A 19,118-nucleotide genomic window follows, 5' to 3' on the forward strand; every position below is an offset into this window, starting at 1 on the left:
GAGGGACAGGTGGGACCACAGTAGCCTGAGAGACTGTGCCCTCCCGATTAGTCACGAAAGGGAGGGAGGGACATGCGTTAGGGTTTATAGACACTCTCTGTACTCACGGGGCAAACCTGTCATTCTGGGTTGATGCCTTACAAGATTATAAACTAAATTGATTTTCTTTGACTCTTCTGAGTCTCTGGAACTCTTATTATGAAGTGACGATCTTTTCTTTCCACATATGCCTGTGCTTTGGCCACCCCAGCCTGTTGGACTGTCCATGGTTGAGGAGAACCGCCATGGGGCTCACTTGTGCTAAGCATGGAACGCCCCTCCTCCTGAAGATAGCCCCTACCTTCTGCAGAAAGGTCAAGCTGAGGCTAACCAACCCTCGAGCAGGATCACTGGGGCCCAGCATTCCCTGATGTCCCACTCATCCCTGCATGGTGTGACGCAGGTTTCCCACAAGGCCTCACACTGCTCACGGGCTGGGACTCAGGCCTCTTTTCTGGGGGCCCAGCCCAGAGCTCACGGGCTTCTTGGGTGCCATTTTCAGTTCAAACCTTGCAAGACACTAGCATCAGTTTTTTTAGCATTTTTTTTTTTTTTTAATTTTCGAGACAGGGTTTCTCCGTAGCTTTTGGTTCATGTCCTGGAACTAGCTCTTGTAGACCAGGCTGGCCTCGAACTCCCAGAGATCTGCCTGCCTCTGCCTCCCGAGTGCTGGGATTAAAGGCGTGCGCCACCACCGCCCGGCTAGAGCATCAGTTTTATTAACTTCTAGCAGGCTACCTCTGTGTCTTCCAACAGGGGCCTTCCATAGCCAGATCCCAGGTCTCTCTTTCAGGACTAGGACGAGTTACTTTTGATCCCTCAAGCTACCTCCTTTTTTTTTTCTGGTTTTTTGAGACAGTGTTTCTCTGTAATAGCTCTAGCGGTCCTGAATCTCATTCTGCAGACCAGACTGGTTCCTCGAACTCATAGAGATCCACCCACCTGCCTGTGCCTCCTGAGTACTGGGATTAAAAGCACGCACCACTACCGTCCAGTCAAGCTACCTCTTTAATACCATCCCCTGTGCACAGACTCCCCCCCCCCCAGCCAATGTGTGGCTATATTGTCTAACAGTGGGAAAGGCCCTAAGATTAGAGTTCCACAGACTGACTTTAAGTCCCAGTTCCAGGGTCCATCCTGGGCAAGTCATTCCCTGGGCCTCAATTTCCTTGTCTGTCTAATGAGTACGTCCATCCTTGCCCGCCTAGGCGCTTTGAAGCTAGAAGGAATGCAGGGGGATGGCTCGCTCTGACTTCAGGACCAAAATATAAACCCGCAGGAGAGCGTGGGGTGCAGCGGGGCCAAGGCTGAAGGCACGGATCCCCTCTCCAGGCCTCCCGTTCTGCAGTCACAAGCCTCCAGGAGACTAGGGAGCTAGAAAAATACCATGTATCCCACGTGATCAGCTGGGGGCTGCTGGTGAGTTGAGCAACATGCTACAGTGGCCTCTGAGCTCCGCGGTTCTGTCTCAGGCACTGAATGGATGGTAAGTGTGTGTACTTCATTTTCTATCCATGGGGGTTATACGCCTCTGCTTGACATTTAAGTCACACATTTATCTATCTGTCTCACCAAACAATAAGAATGGGACCTTCAGGCCTGCCCTGGAGCCAAGGAGCATAAAATAATGGAGGCAGACTCACCTCATTGTTAGAAGCTGTCTAACACGGTAGTGAGCTCCTTGTTAGCCGAGGTGCTTAAGTAGAGGCTGAGACACTAGAAAACGAGAAAGCTAATTCCTATTTAGAGACAATGGGGAGATGTCACTGGTTGACGTCAAAGGCTTCTTCCCACCCTTGTAGTCTAGGGTTTGTTGCTCTGGTGAAAGGGTCCTGGTGCCAGCTTCCACGCTGCGGAGGGAGGCTCTCTCAGGGTCCCGAACAGGCGTACTCGTCTGACCAATCAGAGCAGTGCTGCACATGGTCCTGGCACAGAACCCTGGGGATACAGCTGCAGTACTTGAAGACAGTCGGAGTGCAGTGCCACCAGCCGGGGCCACAAGGCGGGCACGTGGTTACTGGGGAGACAAGAGCCAGAGGAAGAAGCAGCTACTGGTCCTGGGCTCAGCGTACACTAGGGCTCAACCCGCAACATGCCATAGCTCCTGCGGCCATAGGCCATCTAGGGCGGGGCGACTGTGAGCCCGGTCTCCCTGCGGCAAAGGTTTGAACGGCACGATTCATAGGCTGTGAGACCTGCTCGCCCTGTCTACGCCTCAGTTCTCATCCGCTCAGTTGTTGAGTAAAAGAAACAAGGCAGAGCTCAGACATTAATAAACACGTAGATCCCGCCTCCCGCAGCTCAGCTTCCGGCTTCACCCTGACTCCTGCCATAGCGACCCCTTGGATGCCCTGGGGGTCCCTCACTCTTCTGTCTTTTGCCCTGTGCCCGTGGCTCCAGCATTCCTCTGCACACGCCATCCCTGACTGTTGGCCCTGTTCTCAACGGCTCCTCTTGGGAAGCCTTTTCTGAGAAGTCCGTGGGTTCCTCCAAGGCCCCAGCACTTCCTTTCAGCCCCAGCACGACGTGTCCAGAGATACGTCTGGCTCCTGAGTATCCCTCCCGGAACCTGGCACAGGCCTCCCTCAACAGTGATCAGAACATGTTTGTTGATTTAACACTGGGGATAGAATGTGTGCGCACGTGTGTACACACAGACACGTACACACACGGGTGGATGCATGTACCTGTATGTGTTCATATATGGTCTACAGTGTCTTCCTCACTTGCTCTTCACCTTTTGTCTTTTGAGACAGGGTCTCAAGCTGGCCTTCAACTCCTCAACTCTACAGCCAGAGATGACCTTGCAGTCTGATCCTCCTGCCTCTGCTCTCAGAGTATTGGCATTATAGAAATGAACCACCATGCCTCACTTATGTGGTGCTGGGCATCAACCCTGGGCTTTATGCACACTGGCCAGGCAGTCTACCAACTGAGCTGTGTCTTCAGGGCCCTGCCTTAAGACTTCTTACTTCCATGTATTTGTTGTATGCACACGTGTACCTGACATGTACACATGTGCTGTGTGGAAGTCAGCAGACCCGTGGTCAGTGCTCCCTTTCCAGCATGTGGATCCTAGGGATAGAATTGGGTCCCCATGCTGTGCAGCAAGCACTTTGCAGAGCACCCCCCTGTCCTGGAGGAAGGCTCTAAGGAGGGCTAGGGTACCCCCCTGTCCTGGGGGAAGTTCTAAGGAGGGCTAGGGCACACCCTGTCCTGGGGAAAGGCTCTAAGGAGGGCTAGAGCACCTCCTTGTCCTGGGGAAAGGCTCTAGGGAGGGCTAGGGTACCCCCCCCGTCCTGGCTCCGGACTCGACTCCACATCCCCTTCCTATGGGGGCTGCTCCCTTCTTGAGGCTTGGGATCGCCCAACTATGAATTGGGGCCACGAGTCCTGCACTGCCCTTCTCACAGGGTTGCTGGGAGGGACCCAGGACAGAAGGCTCGGATCCGAAAAGGTAGGGCAGTGTCTGCTCAGTCCCCCTCTGTGCCCTCGTGTCCAGCCAGTGTCCTGGAGACAAGCCCCTCCACAGGAGGGTCTCTCATACCCAGCTTCTTTATCCAGAGGAGTCCAAGTGGAAGTGAGAAGCCTCTTCCCAGGATGCAGGGGAAGCATGCAGGGGACCCGGAGTGCCCCCCTCTCAGCCTCTGCCCCACCTTCTGCCCTGCCCACCCGTGCCCAGACCCCCACCTGGGCTCAGTTCGTCTGAGCAGTCCCCACAGTTGTTAATGCCATCACATCTCTGGTCTGAGTAGATCCAGGAGGCTGAGTCTCCACAGTGGGCCAGGAGGAAGCTGGGAAAGCTCTGGGGCACATCTCCTAGAGAGGGGCGAGAAGGGCAAGACACAGTTCACCTCTGACCACAGTACCTCAGCCATCTGCCATCTGCAGCAGGATCACTCTATCCAACCAGGCAGGCAGTGCAGCCAGGGTCTCCCCATCCATTCTGGAAAGGGCATAGGAGGCCTTCCAGGAAGAAGGTCGGGTCCAAGGAGTAGAATATTCTTGCTCTGTGTACCTTCTGCCGGGTGGCAAGAGGCCTGGGGAGCATCTTCATTCCCTGCCTAGCCCTGGTATGCCCCCACCCTCAGCACTGCATGTGCCACCACCGCAGAAGTCCTCCACCTTCAACCCGGGGTCAAGTTCCTTCCTGCTAGGAAGCCTTGTCTCATCAGGATGTAGCAGGCAGAACCCAGATTCCTTACACTGGGCTCCAGAGTTCCAAAGTAGCTTCTACGTCAGGTGATAGTACACAGAGAAACCGAAATTCTCACAGATCCAGGACAGCCTCATGTAGTGAATGCCCCAGCCTAGAAGCATTTAAGCAGGGGCCAGGTAGTCCCTGTTGGGCTTGCTGGAGCAGGACTTGGGATAGGAGCTGCAGTGTGGACCAGGTAACCTTTCTGTTGTTATTGAGAAAGGTCTCATGTAGCCCAGGTTGGCCTGAAACTTGTGGTGTAACCAAGGAGGACCTGAACTCCTGATCCTCTTGCATCCACCTTCCAAGTGGTGAGATTACAGTGTGTACCAGCACTCTTGGATTTGAGCTCAATGATTCTTTAGAGTCCCAACCGCTGCCTCCAGCTCACAGCTTTCTCCCTGCTGCGCGTCTCCTCGCTCATTCATGCTTCATGTTTATTCCACACAGTCAGGCTCCTCGCTCCTAAAAGCAGGTGTTTTAAGGCATGGGGCCTTCCGATTCATTCATTCACTTGCTCACTCATTCGGCAAGCCGTTCTGAATACCCTCGTCCCATGTACTGGAACAGACTGCCCCAGAGGAGCACCTGATGGAGGTGGCCGGTGTGATGCCGGTGTGACTAGGGTCAAGGCAGGGAGGCAGGGTCTGTAGGAGCCTAAAGAAGAACTGTTGACTCCCCCAGCAGGACTCAGGGAAGGCTCCCAGGAAGAGACAGCTTGTGAACTCTGCCTTGAAGGATGGCGGCAGAGGCTGAGGAGAGGACGGTGAAAGATCCCTCAGTGTACCGCAGAAGGGCTTGACTAGGCATGGGGACGCAGAGGTGGTGCCTGAGAAAGCTCCACAGGGCTGTAAGCAGAGTTAAAGCGGCTGGGGGTGGGGGTGTGTGTGAATAGGGACATGGAACTGAGGAGGTACTCACGGCACAAGCTTTCATCCTCATCCTCACCGTGGGGACAGGTGCGAACGCCATCACACACCCCGTGGGCTGGGATGCAATGCCTCCGGTCATGGCATAAGAAGCCCGTCCTGTTGGTCAATGTCACACAGGACTGGGTCTCTGTAGGGACAAGAGAGGCCCTGGAGTGAAGGTGACGCTCATAAAGGCAGCCTTGAGAGGGGCAAGGTGGACCCTGCACAGGGTCCCCCAGTGAGCCCTTTTGATCACCGGGAGGGCCTGGCGGGGATCAGGGCGGCAGACCCTCAACTCCATGGCATCTCTGGGGTTGAAGCTGCTACTCTGCCCCTGCCACATCATGGCAGGAACAGGTGACTTGGCCCCCCTGGGTCCTTTGTCTACAAAATCAAGGTCAGAGCCTAGCCCCAGGGGTATGTGGAATGTCGGGGACAACATGGATAGCACAGTGTGCAGAGCAGTTCACTCACTGGTTTGGTCACGCAGGAAGCATTGAGGGCAGTGTACCATTATTCACATGGCCTTAATGGTGGAACTCCTGGAACCAGTTTAGCTTGTTGCAAATGGTATGTCTGTGCTGACTGGGGACAAAATGTCACAATCCCTTGCATCTGGGTACACCTTAAAGAGTCTGCAAACTTCCATATTCTTATTGTTCCTCCAAGTACTCCTGAGAAGTGGTATGCCTAAACCCTACCAGAAGAGAGACTCACTCCTAGAGGCAGCCCCAAGATTTAAAGGAGAAACTAGGGGGATGGAAGCAATAGCCTGTGCCTCTGGGCACATGTGTAAGTGAGGGAGGGGAAGCAGCAGGCCCATCGGTGTGTTTGTGCCAGTATGAGTCACGTCCTAGTTATCAGAGCTACTTCAACTAGTCACAGGAGGCACTCTTAGGGACACACGCTCACAGATGCAGACGGGAAAATGGACACATATCTGCACCTTCGTGCACATGCATAAACACAACAGATACACACACAGACAGGCACACATACACTGACACACATGCACACAGATACAGTGACATGCACACCAATGTGCACACAGGTAGGCAGGCACCTGTATACACATGGGTGTTGTGGAATATTAGCTGAAGGTGTGTCACACTTGTCTATGCTGTGGAACATCTAATGATACAAAGATGCGTTGTGTTCTTTTATGTTGCATTTGTTTAACTCTGTGAGGCTGTTGTTACTTGTCTAAAATACCTGATTGGTCTAATAAAGAGCAGAGCAGCCAACAGTTAGGCAGGAGAGAGAAATAGGTGGGGCTGCCAGGCAGAGAGAATAAATAGAAGGAGGAAGAAGAGGGAGAAATAGGAAAGGAGAGAGGATGCCAGGGGCCAGCCATCTAGCCACACAGCCAGCTATGGAGTAAGAATTAAAGAAAGGAATATAGAATAGGGAAATGTAAAAGCCCAGAGGCAAAAGGTAGATAGGATAATTTAAGAAAAGCTGGCTAGGGGCTGGAGAGATGGCTCAGAGGTTAAGAACACTGATTGTTCTTCCAGAGGTCCTGAGTTCAATTCCCAGCAACCACATGGCGGCTCACAACCATCTGTAATGAGATCTGATGCCCTCTTCTGGCCTGTGAGCATACATGCAGACAGAACACTGTATACATAATAAATAAATAAATCTTTAAAAGAAAAGAAAAGAAAAGCTGGCTAGAAACAAGCCAAACCAAGGCCGGGCATTCATAGGTAAGAAGAGTGGGAGGAGTGAGAATATGAGCAAAGTGGTCAAGACCATGGAGGGGGCACCCACTGAAAGTTCACCTGAGCCAGTGGGAGCTCGCCAACTCCAGCCGGACTGGGAACGAACAAGCATAGGACCGAACTAGTCTCTCTGAATGTGGTTGACAGTTGCATGGCTGGGGCAGACTGAAGGGCCACTGGAATTGGCACCAGGATTTATCCCTACTGCTTGTACTGGCTTTTTGGGAACCTATTCTCTTTGGATGGTTCAGCCTAGATATAGTAGGGAGGGCCTTGAACCTTCCCCAAAGTAATGTGCCTTACTCTCTCTGAGAAGTGGATGGGGGTGGGGTGGGAGGATAAGTGGAGGGAATAGGAGTGGTAACTTGGATTGGTATGTATAATGAAAAAAAGATAGTTTGTTCTCTTCTTTAAAACAAACAGATAAATAAAAAGAAAGAAAAATATCACCTAAAAAAGAAAAAGAAAAAAAGGAATAAGTCTCCATGTATTTGGGAGCTGGATGGTGACGAAGCTCCCGGCCCAGCTCAGGGGTCAGAGAGAGTCAGGATCTCTCAGTAGGGCATGTGGGGTCTGGAGAGATGGCTTGGTGCTTAAAAGCACTTGTTAAAGCTCTTCCACAGGACCTAGGTTCAATTCCCAGCACCCACCTGGAGGCTCACAACCATCTGTTAACTATAGTTCCAGGAGGCCTGACAAAGAGTAAAGAGTCAAAAAAAAAAAAAAAAAAAAAACCACTCAACAACATATGGGCATTTACACACACACACGTAAACACAAGCAGACAGACATCTGCATGCACACAGACACTCACACACACATACACACAAGCAGGCGGGAACCTGCACACACATCTGCCTGCCCACGGATACTCGCACACACATACACAGTCAGGCATCTACATGCACACAGGCACTGATGCACATAAACTCGCACACATGCACACACACTTGCACACCCAGGCCCATGGCTGCAGCTCCCCCTTCTGCACTGTCATGTGGAATGCTGTGATTTTACTTTTCCTGGTCATCCCTTGCAGTGGCTCTGCCTGGCTATGGAGCCATATGTCAGAAAGCAAGGAAGAAGGGTGGGACAGTCCCTTCCCTCGGCTCCTGGAATGTGGCCACCCTCCCAAGTGCAGTTTTTAAGGTCCTGGGTACCTGACCCCACCCACTCACATCCACTGTCCTCTTGTCTTTCCTTCTCCTTAGCTTCCCACCCCAGGACCTCCACACATGCTGTTCCCTAGGCCTGGGATGCTGTTCCTGACACCCTCTTCTAAACAAGCTCCATTTCCCTTCCCACCTCAGGTCTCTTTCACTCCCCATGGTGCTTCCCACCCTAAGTCTCACCACGCTGACTGGATGAGAGCCTTGGTCCCAGACTCCTGATCCCCCAGTAGGCCTGCCTTTGAGTGTTTATTGGATCAAGCCCATATGGTTCTCTAAACTGCTCCCTGAGGGTAGGGGTTGCATTGGGTGGTTCACCACTGCAGCCAGACTGCAGAAAAGTTCTGGACACAACCTGGTCTGTGGCTGAGAGCACCAGAGTGGTCAGATGAGGGGAACAGGAAGTGCACCGGCTGTGGGAGCTGATGAAGCTCCCAGCCCAGCTCAGGGGTCAGAGAGAGTCAGGATCTCTCAGTAGTGCATGTGGGGTCTGGAGAGATGGCTTGGTGCTTAAAAAAGCACTTGTTAAAGCTCTTCCACAGGACCTAGGTTCAATTCCCAGCACCCACCTGGAGGCTCACAACCCTGTTAACTACAGTTTCAGGAGGCCTGATAATCATCTTCTGTCCTTCCTGGGCACCAGGCACACATGTGGTGTACAGACAGATATGCAGGCAGAACACCCATATACATAAAAATAAATTTTAGCTGGGTGGTGGTGGCGCACGCCTTTAATCCCAGCACTTGGGAGGCAGAGGCAGGTGGATCTCTGGGAGTTCCAGGACAGGCATCAAAAACTACAGAGAAATCCTGTCTCAAAAATCAAAAAAAAAAGGGGGGGGGGGGGCTGGAGAGATGGCTCAGAGGTTAAGAGCACTGACTGTTCTTCCAAAGGTCCTGAGTTCAATTTCCAGCAACCATAGGCTCACAACCATCTGTAATGGGGTCTGGTGCCCTCCTCTGACCTGCAGACATACATGGAAGGAATGTTGTATACATAATAAACAAATAAATATTTTTAAAAAATCAAAAAAATTAGAAATTAAAAGTAAAAGCCAGCAGTGGTGGTGGCGCACACCTTTAATCCCAGAACTCGGGAGGCAGAGGCAGACAGATCTCTGTGAGTTAGAGGCCAGTAAGTTCGAGGCCAGCCTGGTCTACAGAGTGAGTTCCAGGACAGCCAGGGCCGTTACACAGAGAGACTTTGTCTTGAAAAACAATAAATAAATAAATAAAAATAAATAAATGGGAAATCTTGAAATGACGTCAAGGATATGCGAAAGGCCTCTCAGCCTCGTGTCCACACATGCACAGGTATCTATCTCTCTTTGCACCTTAAGGGGTCACTGAAGCCATGCCTCCCTCCTGAGCCTCCATGCCTCCCTCCTGACACCCTGACCTGGTCCGTGGGGTGGACGTCCAAGGATGGTGGCCACAACGAGCAAGGCAGCAAGCATGGCCATCAGTAGCAGCAGGAAGGCCGAGAGGCAGGCCCCACGGCGTGAGCAGCAGAAGAGGACACAGCCTGTGGAGGGAAGGACAGTGAAGAGGCACAGGAGTCCTCTCAGGACCGGCCCCCCAGGACCATGCCCAGCCCTGCAGGAAGCCCTCCGTCATCAGGGAGCATTAGGGCTAGAGAAAGCACTCCTAAGCCCTCCGTGACACTCTGGTCCTGCCTGCCCTCCACCATCACCAAGTGCCATCAGTGGCTAGCCTCTGCTCCATGGAGTCTGTCTCCCCTTCCCATCCTTCCTTGTCTATCCTCATGACCAGGGAGATAGGACAGTAGACATCTATGCGCCCAGTCTGTCCCATGAGAGAAATGACCACAGCTTCATCACAGCTGTTATTTCTTTTCTTTTCTTTTTTTTTTTTAAATATTTATTTATTATGTATACAATATTCTGTCTGTATGCCTGAAGGCCAGAAGAGGGCGCCAGACCTCATTACAGATGGTTGTGAGCCACCATGTGGTTGCTGGGAATTGAACTCAGGACTTTTGGAAGAGCAGGCAATGCTCTTAACCGCTGAGCCATCTCTCCAGCCCCGACAGCTGTTATTTCTATTTACATGGAAGTCCTTTATTTCTGTGGATAACAAATCGGGGCTCAAAGAAGCAAAGGCCCCAGCCACCCTGTGCTGGACTAAGACATGATACCTGTCTGATGCTCAAACCTAGACCTTATCCACAATTCCAACCTAAAATCTGTCCTAATGCTATCCAGAATGCTACCTGGAGTCCAGTTCCAGCTCCATCAGGTCCCAGCTGGGCCACACAAATGAGACGCCTCACTTCCCTGCGCCTCAGTGGTACCATGATGGTCTCTATAGTTTGCTGGTTTGTTAAATGCTTACCCTAAAACAGCAGATGCCATTGTGCACCTGCCACGTGCCAAGCTCTTGTCAAGGCACTGTAGAAACAGCAGAAATGGGAGTAGCTGGCAGATGTCCCCACACTCTAGAACTCTGCTTGGCCCCCCTAATTCCTTTTTGTTTTGTTTTGTAAGACAAAGTCTCACAATATAGCTCTGGCTTTATCAGGGACCTCCTGGATGCCTTGCTCTGTAGAAGGCATGAGAGTAGCTTTCCTTGCCTTCACGGCTTCACTTGGAGAGTCAGACATCATAGGAAGGAGGGTGGAACCGGTCCACAGCTCTCCCTGATCCTGTGTGTGTGCAAACCAGAGATACAGAAGACAGGGCAGGATTCTGATTTGGGTCCTTTAATTCACACCACTCGTGTTTCCAGTCACCTGACTACAGTGTCACATGCCAGGCTGGCTGGGAAAGTGTAGACCAGACTCTGAGGAGCTTTGGGTGATACCAGGGCCTAGGGAGAACCAGCTGACTTATAAGGTGGGGCAGGGCAGAGACCTCCCAGAGAGAGCAGGCTTTCCAGGCAGAGGGGGTGGGAGGAGAGGCTGGTGGGTGGCTAGTGAAGATGGAGGCAGGAGGGTGTGGGCTGGTAGAGGAGAGAGCAGCAGGTCGACAGGAAGCACACCGGACATCAGAACCTATAATCCTACAGTCCTAGCTGGTTGCTTCTTTGTGGCCAACAAACACAGGGTAAACTTGGGTTACCGGGGAGATTGTGTTTAAACTGGGCAGGAGAGGCTTCTGTCCAGCCAAGTGGCTGCTCCTCAAATATTTGTACAGTATACACTGTGTGCAAGGCGGGGTTGCAGGCAAGACTGGAACGGCAAGCAGAGCTCTTGCCCAGGTGGAGATGCCCACTTTAAAGCCAGAAATTCCTTAGCTGCTGCCCACCCGAGCAAAGAAAGAAAAGTCACAACTACTCCCAGCCGCACCGAATGACAACGTGGAAATAGCCACCAGCACGGAGCACGGAAGGACCTGAGGCTTAGCCACCTCCTTTTCAATGCTATATTAGCTTGACCCAATTACCTAACCTCTCTTAGCTTCAGCTGCCTCTAGTACCTGACTCACCCGGGGCTGTCCTGAAACCAAAGGTCTGAGATTCCAGGCAACCAAGGCAGCTCCTTCAGAAACATTCTTGGCATCTACCCTTTTCCTCCTTGCTCAACAGAGGGCCAAGATGGGGCTTAGGGAGACATTCTGTATGTTTGTACTCCTTCCTTATCTTATGAAGGTCCTGGCCACACAGGAATAGGGGAACCATAAGAGGGACAACGGCATGGTGCTCACCTACTCTATCCTAAGATCAACAGAGTCACCCAGATCAAGCATGGGGTCCAGAAGTGGATTTGGAGGTCCTTGGTGTTACAGACTCAGTGTGGTGGCCTAGGAGGTAAAAGGCACAGGGTACCCACTCAGAAAATGCTGGTAGCTAGAGAAAATGAACAGTTCTGTCCAGCAAGTGGCTGTCCGTATGGCTGGGCAGACCTCACTGTCTACACTGGGACAGGGTGCCGTAGTAGTAGCAGCCTTGGACTCTTTCTGTATCAGCTTCAGGGGAGTTCCTGGGGTGGACCTGCAGCACTCAGCCTGACTTCCACCTCTGTTCTTACCTTCCCCTCCAAGGCGGCCTTTCCCTCCAGCAGCAGAGTTGATCTCGGCATCCCCCTGCCCAAGAGACCAGAAGCAGACTGGGCAAACCGCCGGTCACCACAGCCCAGACTCATCCTGCCTCTTCATGTTTCCACACTTTTTTTTAAATTTTTTTTTTTTTTGGTTTTTCGAGACAGGGTTTCTCTATGGTTTTGGAGCCTGTCCTGGAACTAGCTCTTGTAGACCAGGCTGGTCTTGAACTCACAGAGATTCGCCTGCCTCCCAAGTGCTGGGATTAAAGGCGTGCGCCACCACCGCCCGGCGTTTCCACGCTTTTCACCTGAGCACTGGGCAACTTCTACCCAGCACCTGCTCCTCCCTCGTCTATTGACTCCGGCAGGTCCTCCTATGAACAGTGCCCGAAACCCCTGGGCTTCTGCCTGCCTATTAGGACACTTAACTCTCACTGGGAGTAAATCCCCAGGGCAGGTGAATGTGGCCATAGGTCCTAGGGCACCCCCTTCCCAGAGCCCTTTCCACCCCGAGGCTGGCCCCTAGGTTAGGAACCAGTTCAGGCTCCGGTAGCTTTTACCTGGGGGAAGATCCTGTTCGAGGCTCCAACACTCATGTCTGGGAACCGGGGTAAAGAAAGCTCAGTGTAGGTCCTCTGCCTGGTCACCAAGGGCAGCTGGGGGGAGGGAGGGACAGCAAAAGGCTTTGCCAAAGCTGTTCCCTCCTTTGTGACACTCCCCTCCCAGGCTGCCTCCCCAGTGGTGAAGGAAAGGGCAGGGGGGCCCTCTTCCTACCAAGCCTTTCCCGGGGTTGTGGTTGGACAGTGATACCCTGGGGTTGGAATCCTCACCCCATCCCACAGATGACAAACTAGTGTTTCCGAAAGGGAGAGAGGGCTTGGTGCCTCAATCACACTGTGAGTGGAGGAAATGAGCCGGGCCTTAGCATACTTTTTACCTCGGCATCAACATACTGCAGGATTGTAAGCTGTAGGAAGCCATGGGCAGAAGTGCCAGGAGTCTTGGCCAAGTTCCTTTTCTCACTGATGCGCTGTTCAATAAGCAGGTGACCTAGATCAGAAAGGTACGCACTTCTGAGGGCCAGCAGGATGGTTGGGCGGGTACAGGTGCTTGCCATCAAGCCTGACGACCTTAGTTCGAGTCCCAGAGTGATAGTGAGGGTGCAAGGAGAGAACTGACCCCACAGTTGTCCTGACCTCTACGCATGCGCTAAGCACACCCACCCACCCACCCACCTCACGCACGCACACATTCATAAACATAAGAGTATTCATTTCCCACTAAAACTAACATGTAAATAGATTCTTGCTAAAAGTATGGAGATATGCATTTTTAACTTTTTGGATGCTCATGTCCAGGTGGGAGTTAGCTGCTTCCCAGACTGTCTTCCGTCGCAGCAGGGAGCAGATTCCTTAGCAATGTAGTCCACAGAGGAGACTGAGGCCCTGGAAGCAGAAGGGACTGCTGGAACCCACCCCAGGAGTTCCCATCAGGGATTCCCCGCTGGACCATTCTCTCACAGTGGGAAATAAATGCTAAAGCAAAGGTAGATCACAGGGAGCCAGGGGGCTGGGAAACTAAGCCTGGGTTCTACCAAGTGTCTTGCCAACAGCTGGGAAAAGTCCCTTCCCTTCACACCCACGAAGATGCAGGGGTGCTAGAGTGTAGGGTCCTCAGAGTTGGCCTTCTGACAAAACAGAGGATGATGTGTTTCAACAGGAAGGACCCGTGCTGGCGCAGGGTGGGGGAAGATGAAAGGGAGGCTTCATTCACTGTTGTGGGGCCAGCACCTGGATTCCGTGAGGTTCAGGGACACTGGTGAACTGGGACACTTGGCCCATCCTGCCAGCCATTGACTGAGGGGCTGGCAACTGTCTATCCCTAGTTCCACTGGCCTGTGGTAGGCAAAGGGAGGCCAACGGCAGTTGTAAGGTAAGCTGATAAGCTATGAAAGGGAACGGTTTTCTGAGCATTTACTTCACTACCCGCTGTGTGGCATGCTTTCTGTAAGTTAACCCAGCTCGTCTTCTCCATCATGAGACAGGCTATCCATCTCCATTTTCCAGATGAGGAAACTGAGGTCTAGCAGCATTATGTGCAAGGTGCTGATCTGACAGGGCAGAGCCAGGACTGCAAGCCACAGGCCTGCGTCATTCAGCCCACAGCTGGGATCCTGGTAGCCCTCCCCACTGCTGGTCCTGTTATACATGTCATGAGGATTTTCTTCTCTGGTGGGTAGCTTGTTCATGCAGGCTGCTCACTTTTTAATAAGTGCTTTTTTCCCTTATTGATTTATAGGTTTTTCTGTTTTGTGGGAACATATTAGGGCTCCACCACACATGATCACAGCATCACTTGACAGCGGCACAATTACTCAGGATAAAAAGGCAGGTTCTGCCATAGCTGGGGCTCAGAGGCAGTGAAGTGCACCCTTGCCCCAGGTGGGCCCCTTCTTCCCATAGTTGAGGTGCAGGCTGTTGGTATGGGCGGGTGGCCTGCCTGGAATGTGACTCAAGCATGTTGAGTCCCAGATGACCAGTAGAATAGGAAGCCCCGCCTTACCCTAGGGCAGGCAGCTTATCTCAGTTACCTGGTCCCATGAAGGCTGGACCCTAGGGCCAGATCACAGACGTCGTAGAAATGCTTGCTAAAGACCTCCATACTGTTGCTATTGGTCCCTGGGAGTTCAAGAGGTAGACATGGATGTCCATGGTGCTGCAGAGATAGGGTAGAGGCCAGCGTAGAGCTAGCAGACAGATGATTTCGAAGCTCTGTAAAGTGATTTTCTCAGAACCTCTGTGAATCTGCTAGGCCTATGGCATTGGACAGCTACTGCTCTGGCTGTGAATTCCGTCACCACTCCCCTCCCTTTTTATGACGTGTGTGTGTGTGTGTGTGTGTGTGCCACACTTGTGCAGAGTCCAGAAAAGAGCTGTGATCCCCTGGAGTTATAGGTTGCGTTGAGATGCCTGGCATGGGTAGCGGGAACTGAACGCCCTCTGCAAGAGCAGCAAGTACTCTTAACCAGTGACCATCTCTCCAGCCCCTTTGTTCTTTCTTTAAAAAAAGTTATTGGTGTATATGAGTGTTCTGTCTGCATGTATGTTTGCCTGTGTACCATGTGTGTGCCTGGTACCTGCAAAGGCAAGAAGAGGGTTTCCTTTCTTAAGAGGTGGGGGGGACTCACCTTGAACTTATAGTAATCCACCTGCCTCAGCTCTCTTATGGTAAAGTAACAGACATGAGCCACCAACCCTGATCTGAGCAGCCTGTCATATGAGCTGTAAACCCCGCTGCCTGGTCACTTGTTTGAGGGATTCTGCAGGTTCCCCCTACCTTTTAAAATCTGTCTCCCTTCCTGAAGCCTTTGTTGGCACTCTTCCTTCTGGTCTTACTTTTCCTGGCATTCCTTAGCTTCTGTCCACAGATTGCTGAAGGCAGGAGGGACCCACTGGACATGGGATGCCCGGCTTGCATCAGACAGACCTGGTTTTCCTTCTGACTAACAAGGTACTAAGGAGACAGGTAGTAATCTCCCCAAACCTCAGTTGTTGCATCGGGAGAATGGGTAAGAACAAGAGTTGTGGGGGAATGAGTAAGTCCACCCTCTGGGTTCTGGGTGTCTCCACCTGCTTCCAGTCAGAGAGATTCTTGAGAGCCGGGGTTTAGCAATGGAAGCATCTAAACTAAATGGGCAGCCCAACTACAGAGGCCAGGAGCTGGGGAGACCGGTATCTAGCTGTCTAGAAAAGTGGCCCAACCCCTAGCTCAGCATTCATCGCTCCCCAGGATCCTGCTTTCCACACCTTGGGACTGCAGCAGTTCATCTCCCCCAAGACCGCACCAAGATGGAGAGGGTCGTCCATCTGCTTCCCTTACAGGGACGTCAGGATTCCTCAGCCAAAGAGCTCAGCTGGGAGAGCGTTATGGTTCTGTAGGTACATAGAAGACTGCTATGAGGGTGTCAACAAATAAACCCCCCAGTGAATTACCTAATTAGATACTTGATTAATTCAGGTGTTAAAGCCCACCCGCCTGCGCATTATGAACTCAAGCAACACGGTGCTCCAGGTGGAGTGACACGGTGTACCTACAGGGAGAGTGATGCGGTGCACCTACAGGGACCTTTCCAGTCAGGTGCTGACTCCTTTCTACTCAAGTCCTCATTTACTGCTAACCCTGCAAACAGTCTAGGTCCAGAAAGCACACACAGAAGCAAGAAGTCGATCCAACAACCTGAACTGAACAAACAAACAGCAACAACGTATCTTAATATGTCAAAGAAAACTCAGACAACCAGAGGTTAGGTGAACATGGCTAGGGAAAAAGTTAACTCAATGGTCACTGGATTTTAACTGAAGACTAGCAGGCCTGTGACATCATCACCAGCAGAGCCCACATTGCTGTAGAAGTTTTATTTTTTTTTTAATTTTTTTTAATATTTATTTATTATGTATATAATATTGTCTGTGTGTATGCCTGCAGGCCAGAAGAGGGCACCAGACCCCATTACAGATGGTTGTGAGCCACCATGTGGTTGCTGGGAATTGAACTCAGGACCTTTGGAAGAGCAGGCAATGCTCTTAACCTCTGAGCCATCTCTCCAGCCCGCTGTAGAAGTTTTAAACATGACTTAAAAAAATGCTTTGGATGTTGTTTTGTGTGAACAAAATCATATACATTACTATTTCAAAGTCTTGAAAATATTTTGATAAGCATTTAATTTTAAGTTTCCTGCAATCCTTCATATTTAGTTTTATGCATTTGAAAACATAATTCTGAGAAGGGTTTCCATAGTCTTCCTAAGATCTCCAAAAATGTCTGTGGCACAGAGAAAGGTTAAGAATTCCTGTTCTAGAGGACTGAGCAGACAAGGACCTGAGTTTGGATCCCCGGCACCTACATAAAAAGTAGGGCATGGAGCCTACCATAGGCCTGCAATTCCAGTGGGGGGAGGCAGCAAAGAAGCGGGAGGATTTCGGGGGGCTCGGCCAGCCAGTTTAGACACATAGCTGTACTCCAGTTCCAGCGAGACCCTGTGTAAAAACTAAGATGGACTGCAATAGAGGACACTGATGTTGACCTCCGCCTCCCACTCATGGATTACACCGGAAAGTTCACATACGCATGCATTTGCAAAAAAAAAAAATCCCTGTTCTAAACGAATCAGTCACTAAGAGCACAGGCAGGGCACTTAGCAGAGAAACACATGAAAAGAGCTTTGATAACTAGGAATTTCAAGTAAGGTAGGAACCGTGCCCCAGAAGTCACAATTATACAATGTCAAAAGCCATACTAATTGTACAAGTCAGGTTTCCACAGAAGACAACACAGTTCTCAGTGTCTCAGCCTTTATCGCAGGCCACACCTCAGCTCCAGGCTAATGTAGAACAAATAGTCAAGGAAAGATTAAAAAGGTAATTGGAGCTGATGGTACTCAACCAGGACGACAGGACACTTATCAACAGGAAGCCTGGGGGAGGGGCTCAGCAGCTGAGGGCAACCTGCGCTGTGGCTGTGGAACCAAAGACAGTGGTAAAACAGACTGGAAATGTGACTTGAAAACTCAGGTCAAGAGCAAACAGTTCTATGGCTGGGATCTGTGCTTCAGTCTTTTGTTTGTTTGGCACCACTAGAGCAGTGGTTCTCACTCTTCCTAATAATGCGACCCTCCCGTAATTTTGCTACTATTAAGAATCGTAATGTAAATATCTGATATGCAGGATATCTGATATTTGACTCCCAAGGGGTCTTGACCCACAGGTTAAGAATCACTGACTTAGGCCGGGCAGTGGTGGCGCACGCCTTTAATCCCAGCACTTGGGAGGCAGAGGCAGGCGGATCTCTGTGAGTTCGAGACCAGCCTGGTCTACAAGAGCTAGTTCCAGGACAGGCTCCAAAACCACAGAGAAACCCTGTCTCGAGAAACCAGGAAAAAAAAAAAAAAAAAAAAAAAGAATCACTTAGATTGTGACCATGGTGTAGGGTCCTAGACTTCGAACACCACTCAGGGGAAGAATGGCTAAGTAAAGAGAGCTGGATTGTAGGTCACTTAACAGTAAGTATAGAATAAGGTGTATACCCAGAGGCCGAGGCAGGAAGATCTGGTTCAAAACTAGACTGAGCTACACAGTGAGACCTCTTCAGAAGACCAAGGGCTAGCCTGGAGCTCTGTGGTAGAACTGATACCTAATATGAGAAAGGCCTTGGGTTTGGTCTACAGTACAAACCAACAATGGGGCTAAGATATGGCTGCCTCTGCATTTGCTCCCATTCCCCAGGCTACTCCACACAGCTGTCTACGAGTCATTCTGTGAACCATTCGACATTGAGACCCTGTGGTTTAGCTCCTTTGCAATGACTCTCCACCATGCTCGGGATGAAGGCTTAAGGAGATTTTTTTATTACTCATAGCTATGCCACGCATTAACAACCTGCAGTCCCCGAGTTCTTGTCTCCCAGCTGAAGCATACTGTACCCACTGCTGGGAGCACTGCTCTCTGTATCTTTTCTGGCTTTCCCACTTCCCTCCAGGTTGAAGCTGGGCCACCACTTCCTCCCAGAATCACTGATTTTTCCATGTGCTCTCACAGTTCTCCATGCTTACCCAGGTTCAGATATGAAATGTTCCCACAAAAGGCTCATGTATTAGGACCTGGCCAATGGCCTTCTGTCTTCCAAATCTAGATAGACTATCTTAAAAGTACAAAGTCTTACCTGTTTAGCTGTCAACTGCATTCTTTTTTGACTTAGAGAAACCTGACAGACAGTTCAGCAGCCACAGAGTGAGTGTAGGCACTCTAGTGAAAGGCGGCATTACTGTAGCCTCCACCCTGGCTCTGAGATCAAGGACAGTGGTTAGCAAAGGTATTTAACACTTTCCAGTGTGATGACACAGAACCTCACTAAGATTTTGTGTATGACAGTATATGATACTGTCCTTGTTTTAAATCTCTATTACCAGGGGCTGGAGAGCTGGCTCAGCAGTTAGGAGCATTGGCTGTTCTTCAAGAGGACCAGAGTTTGAGTACCAGCACCCACATGACAGCTCACAACTCTCTGTAAATCCAGTCCTGAGGG

At 51.0% G+C, this 19,118-nt stretch overlaps 1 protein-coding gene across 1 annotated transcript; it reads right to left on the reverse strand.

Annotated features, from left to right (window-relative positions):
* Positions 1 to 1,113: 1,113 nt before the first annotated feature.
* Ldlrad1 (low density lipoprotein receptor class A domain containing 1) lies at positions 1,114 to 12,653 on the reverse strand. The gene is made up of 6 exons (XM_057785081.1): positions 12,599 to 12,653; positions 12,027 to 12,081; positions 9,438 to 9,563; positions 5,159 to 5,296; positions 3,730 to 3,858; positions 1,114 to 2,056 (listed from the first exon to the last, which is right to left on the reverse strand). Exons 1-6 carry the CDS (start codon positions 12,632 to 12,634, stop codon positions 1,908 to 1,910), a joined length of 633 nt encoding a protein of 210 aa, XP_057641064.1. The 5' UTR covers positions 12,635 to 12,653; the 3' UTR covers positions 1,114 to 1,907.
* Positions 12,654 to 19,118: the final 6,465 nt, after the last annotated feature.

Source organism: Chionomys nivalis, chromosome 11, assembly GCF_950005125.1.
Source record: "Chionomys nivalis chromosome 11, mChiNiv1.1, whole genome shotgun sequence".
Lineage (NCBI taxonomy): Eukaryota > Metazoa > Chordata > Mammalia > Rodentia > Cricetidae > Chionomys > Chionomys nivalis.

Coding starts and splice junctions, on each gene's coding strand:
- Ldlrad1 (XM_057785081.1), bottom strand. CDS start 12,634: ATGAGTGTTGGAGCCTCGAACAGGATCTTCCCCCAG. Junction 9,564..12,026: donor AGGCCGCCTTGGAGGGGAAG/GTAAGAACAGAG, acceptor TTCCCTCCACAG/GCTGTGTCCTCTTCTGCTGC. Junction 2,057..3,729: donor CTCAGACGAACTGAGCCCAG/GTGGGGGTCTGG, acceptor TTGTCTCCCCAG/TAACCACGTGCCCGCCTTGT.